Here is a 6161-nt window from a genome sequence, read left to right on the forward strand (position 1 = left end):
CTCCAGTATTCGGAGTGAGCTCTAGGACAGCCAGCGCTACATGGAGAAACCCTGCCTTGAAAAACAAAACAACGTGTGTGTGTGTGTGTGTGTGTGTGTGTGTGTGTGTGTGTGTGGTGTGTGTATGACCTCCCGAAGGTCAGAATGAAGGGCATGCACCACTATGCCTACCTTCCTACTCTCCTTTTAACATGGGCTGGATTACTAGTTATCTGTAACCTCCCCCACCAGCCTGAAGCAGGTTGAGCCAGACCTTGGCTTTGCTTACCACTAAGGAGATCACCTAGGGTGGAGCCTGCCTCCCTGGATCACTCTATTGTTCTGCCACTGCTGCTGCTGCTACCTGCTGGGAGTCAGCCTAGCTGTTCTGGAGTCTACATCTGATCCTACACAAGGTCACCTGCAGCTGGGCTCCAAGGATGATTTGGTGGGAATGGGCTTCCCTTCTCCATTATAAAGCATGTCCACAGTTAAAAATTTGAACCTTGAGCAGACTAGCTTGTCTTGGTTCCATTTTTTCTCTACCCGCCTAGATTCCCTCTTCTCTTCCAGTTCCGAGATGCCTCCCAGGCTCGAACCTGGACATGAGAGCCGCAGGCCGTCCCCAACAATTTGGTGAACCAACTCGGGACCTGGTAATGGCAGAGGACATTTGGAAGAAACACTGCTGGTTTGGAGCTCCATGGAAGAAGAAAAGAATTAAAATTCGTACCATTAAAATTCGTACGTACAGGCTAAGCTGGAACAGCATTAAACCCATGCGCTGGGTTCACTGAGGTTCAGCAGTGAGATACAGGATCCTGGAAGGTAACAGGCAGTCAGCCGCAGCTTCCAGAAGCTGCTTTTTAGGTGAGAGAGATAAAAGGGTTTAGATTTAATAATCAGGCAGATTGGCTGCAGTCGGAAACTGCATCAGGCGGGAGGAAAATGTCCCAGAAGCAGATAGAAATTTTAGGAGACGCCCTGCCTTTTTCTCTCTAGCCCCTACAGCAGAAGTTCCCAGCCCTCTTTGTATTTTTGTCTAAGGTGTCGTCTAATGTCTGGTGCACCGGTCTGTCCACGTGTTCAATTCATGTGTGTTCCTGTCTACTTGCCTGAATGACTGAATGTTCTGTGTTATGTGTTGAAAAACAAAAGATTGCTGGTATAAGCAAAGCCGAGAGTGGCCACATGCTTTCCGCCAGAATCAGGCACAGCAGGACGGCCCCTGCTGGAAAAACTGCTTTTTAAAAAAACGGATACAGCCTCATGGTTTTGGGGCAAAAAAGCTGATAGATGGTTTTTTCCTAAGAAAATTCCCAGCATTCATGATTATTGTGTTTAGCTAATGACAAAGTGCTTTTTATTTTATAATTATCGCTAGAAAAATTAATATTCTCTGATTGGTCTAAGTGTAGCTGCTTCATTTGGATTTTTACTGGTAATGTGCTTTGCATGTCTTCACAATCAGCTCATAAGTTATTGGTTAGGATTAAATAATTGTTACATTGGTAACAGAAGGTTAGCCTTAAATTGGCAACTCAGGAGTCTTTTCAAACACGTGACATAAGCAGGCCAAAAAACTGGGCCTCCTAAGATACTTCTAGCTGAGATACTATTTAATGTGATTCTTATCTTAGAAACTAAATTTAAAGATAAGATTTAAAGCAATGTCTCTTTAATGAATCATTAAAGCTTGCACTGTCATGTATTCATAGGTATAAATTGGCAGCCAAACTTTGTAATATGATAGTAATGCTTCTAATATTGATTCTAACGATGATAAATTGTTTTGAAATTGGGTTTTGCTTTCCCAAGGTTGTAGTTATAATCTAATATTACAAAGAAACTTAAAAGTTCTAAATTCTGTCCTCATTACAGGAGGGCCAAAATGCTTGGGTCGGAAAAAAATTTTCTTATGTTCGAGTTAATGCGAGTTCAGAGCAGCTTCAGGGAAGTTGGCGCAAAATCTCCTTTGTTTCTCAAAATGTGACTAGGGAAGTCCTGAAAACCTCCCTCCTCCCTGCCTTCAGGGTAAATTCCCTTTAACTAATAAAACATTGTTGCAGATCTATCCGGATGTTTGAAATGATGCTTAAATTCAGAATTTATAAGAAGTCAATTGGGCTGTAAAATCTATAAAGGCATTACAATCTGGCTTGCCTACTTTATATAAAGTTATTATAGATTTAAAGGTTTGTTTTTTCCTTTGCATTCTGATAATTGTAAAGAGTTTTGCTTCTAGTGAGTTGTAATCAAAAAGCTAAGAGTTTAAATTTTTCAGTGTATATTGTTTTCTAAGTAGAAAGTATTTTATTAGCTAATGCCTCTCAAGGGTGAGGCCAAGGTGGCATTCACCTCAAAGCACAGTTTCAGCATCCTATTAAGCCACTGTGGTGCTAATAAAAAATTATAAGATAAATTCATATAGTTTGGGATAACTATAACAAAAATTGTGTCTTAAAAACCTGACTAAGTGTCTGTTCCTTGTTCCAAACAGCGATTAATTTGGTTATTACAGAATATTAATATTTGATCTATTGCATACCATCATTTTAAATAAAATTGACAAACATTATCCCAAAGGTAGGCTAAAAATTGTTTTTATGCATGCTTTTGTATCTTCTATAAATTCATGCATGCATACATCCCAATTATTGTGTTTAAAAACAACCCCTCTATGGGATATAAGTAGATGTGAATTGGATCACACACTTATTCTTTTGAGGTTCCCCTGCTTCAGCACAGATAAAGTTGTGTGCTGTGGATGGTGTTTTAAAATGCTGAACAATCAAACCTTAATTTGTATATTAATAGTCAATGTTATATCTCAGAGCTCACAATTGCTTAAGCTTGTTCCTACCTTGGATGCGATTAATTCTCAAATTTGCAATTGCTTATGCAAATACAACTCATAAGAAAAAATGCTGTCCTTTTAAGAAGGATGTTTTTAGACATTTAATAAATTGTTCTAGATTGCCTGGACATCTTAAAGCAATGCCATGCTAGATTTATATCTCAGGCAGTCTATAGGTCCTACATATAAGATGGATTGGATATATAATCTCATTCTTTATATATTCAAAACAGTTATGGTTTAAGATAATATTTTAGTGTTCTTGGAAATTGTGCATGTAAAATTCTTTCCTCTTAGTGTCCTCAGTTACTACTTGTTTCCACATAATAGTGTTAATTCTTGAGGACTTATACTTAATAACTTGCTGCAAATAAATGCTCTTATTTCTGAGTTAATAAGTAAATAAATTATACACGTGTGACTATTAATAACTTTTCAAGCTTTCTAGTTACAACCGCTCTTCAAGAAAAACTATTGAAAGTACAATTAGTCACAACCCATGTTACATAAATACTGACTATAACAGTCAAGTATTTGAGATGTTTTGTCAACAAATTATTAATTCTCAAGGACAAGGTATTGTGGAACTTTAAAACTCTAGATTCTTAAAAGACAAAGAAGGGGGAAATTAATCCCCGTGCATATTATTTAGTGCATTCCCATGCACATTATTTAAATCATACTTTTACTTTAGAATTTTGAAATTTAGATGACAAAGAATTTAATAAATGCCTTATAGTATCTTAAAAGGATCTACTTATTGGCACATGGCTTGATCCTGAAAAGCTAGCTTATTAGGAAAGAGAAAAGTATAGGTTTTCTTCACAGAATGCTGCAGAAGCATGGTGGCTAATTCGTGTGACAAACTGACAGGTAAGTGCCCTGACTTTAATGACAAGGAAGCTAAATTGGGCACATGTTTTCGACCCATCCTTGCTTGCCATTTTTCCAGTTTGGACAAGTGAAGCTGCCTTGCTTCAAGCTTTTTAACCTTATGGTAAAAAGAACATCAGAGACTGTGTAATCTGACTTAGCAAGATTAGTGATTCTTCTCTTTCCCTCATGTGACCAGTTATTCTAACTCAATCTTGGACTGGTCTAGTAATAATTCTAGTATTAGAGTATCCCAGGGAAGATAACAAAATATTCTTACTTAACGAAGTTAAATTAGAACACAGCCTCCTCTCCCAGAAAGATTGCAGCCTTTCTGTGATTCTCAAGGTTGCCTCCCCCACACTGGGAGTTCTAAGTCTAAGCTTTATCATTGCTAATTTGCAATTGAATGGATTTCCTGGACTTCCCCAAATGAAGCTTTTGTACTGTTGCCTTTCACTGTCTGGACTTTGTTTTTCTTTTTTTTTTTTAATATTTATTTATTTATTATATGTAAGTACACTGTAACTGTCTTCAGATGCACCAGAAGAGGGCATCAGATCTCATTACGGATGGTTGTGAGCCACCATGTGGTTGCTGGGATTTGAACTCCGGACCTTCGGAAGAGCAGTCGGGTGCTCTTACCCACTGAGCCATCTCACCAGCTCTGGACTTTGTTTTTCAAGCAGGTCAGTCAACGCCCTTCAGCCTGACTGCAACAGGCATGCATCCCCGCCTCCAAGCAGGTGGCAGTTACTAATCTTCACTCAAGTAGCATTTTAGTACATATTGTGGCTTTTGGTCTGATTTAGAATTAAGGTTTGCTATGAGGGCCAGACAGTCTAAGACAGGAACCCAGATCTCAAAATCATATTAATCTAGACAGAGGTACTTGTCTAGAGGCCGTGGTTTATTAATAATACACCACAGAGCCATGAATTGGAGGCAAAGGTTAATGTCTTAGAAGTAGTAGTCTTAACAATAGGGCAGAACATAGCATATATTAAGGCTAGAACGGCAGAAATATCAGATATTAGCAATAGTCACTTGGACACTTGGAAAATTGATGAATTGGCCAGAGATTTAAAAGATAACCTAAGTGCACTGAATCCCTTGGATTGGGTTCAATATATTATCCTACTTGCTATTATTATTGACACTAATTTATTAGTAAATTGTTGTGTTTCCACTCATCTTTAGAGCACTCCTAAGATCTACAGCTACGACAAGGCAAGACATTCCGGAACTTCAGCAAAAATATAAGAATGGGAGAATGCTACGCACACTCCAGTGAAGTTTGCTTGGCAGACCAAGAGGCCTGGGAGCACTCATGAGACAAAGAGTTTCATGGAAACTCACCTCCTGGAACTTTGGCGTTCTCACAACCCATACATTATTACCCTATCCCCGAGTTAGTCTGGTGTATAGATCCACGTGCTCTCCTTTAGTACTAGCTTATTATAAGTGCCTTTTAAGATTGAATTCTGATATAGTTAAGCCTTCCCCAGTGTTCCAATGTCCTAAAAAAGACCATGAAGCCTACAATTTGGAATTCAGTAGGAATTCAGTAAGGAAGTTACCTATTCAGTAACTAATTAAGCATTACAAAAGATGGAGCGAGCAGTTCAGGGCTGGTCTGCAGAATGTTTACTAGGACACTAAGGACAGTCTTAACCAAATAAGAATTTACCATGAGAAAAGTTAGAGAATCCCACTGAGACAAGTTTTTTTCACTAGGCCCAAAGAAATCAGGCAGAACTATAGAGCATAAATAACTTTTATGCCTCAGTCCAGCCATTCTTTTTTATATTAATAACAGGGAGGAGATGTAACCTCCCCCCACCAGCCTGAAGCAGGCTGATCCAGACCTTGACTTTGCTTACCACTAAGGAGATCACCTAGGGTGGAGCCTGCCTCCCTGGATCACTCTATTGTTCTGCCACTGCTGCTGCTGCTACCTGCTGGAAGTCAGCCTAGCTGTTCTGGAGTCTACATCTGATCCTACACATGGTCACCTGCAGCTGGGCTCCAAGGATGATTTGGTGGGAATGGGCTTCCCTTCTCCATTATAAAGCATGTCTGCCATTAAAAATTTGTACGTTGAGCAGACTAGCTTGGCTTGGTTCCATTATTTCTCTACCTGCCTAGATTCCCTCTTCTCTTCCAGTTCCGAGATGCCTCGCAGGCTGGAACCAAACAGTTATCTAGTTGTCCTTTGGGCATGGCCACCTCTGGCCACCTCATCTCCATTTGCAAGACCTTGGTCTCCATGCAGTTCTCCACTTCTCTGTGACAATGACCACACAGGCAGTAGGTGACTAAACCCAGCCTGCTGGCTCTGAAGTGGCATATAACTTTGAGGGCAGGGACCAAAGGTTACATTCAGAGTCTGAATTCTTCAAGGAACAATTCTCCTGGCCAACACAGTGATATTTGGGGAGGGAGCAGGATG

General features: G+C 39.7%; 1 protein-coding gene across 1 annotated transcript in view; it reads left to right on the plus strand.

Annotated features, from left to right (window-relative positions):
• Slc43a1 (solute carrier family 43 member 1) overlaps window positions 1–6002 on the plus strand; it is a 30477-nt gene extending 24475 nt beyond the window's left edge. Inside the window, exon 16 of the mRNA XM_021178483.2 lies at window positions 5877–6002. Within this exon, the coding sequence (XP_021034142.1) occupies window positions 5877–6002 (126 nt within the window). The remainder of the gene's footprint in view (window positions 1–5876) is intronic.
• The last annotated feature ends 159 nt before the right edge of the window (window positions 6003–6161 follow it).

Source organism: Mus caroli, chromosome 2 (assembly GCF_900094665.2).
Source record: "Mus caroli chromosome 2, CAROLI_EIJ_v1.1, whole genome shotgun sequence".
NCBI classification, from domain to species: Eukaryota; Metazoa; Chordata; class Mammalia; order Rodentia; family Muridae; genus Mus; species Mus caroli.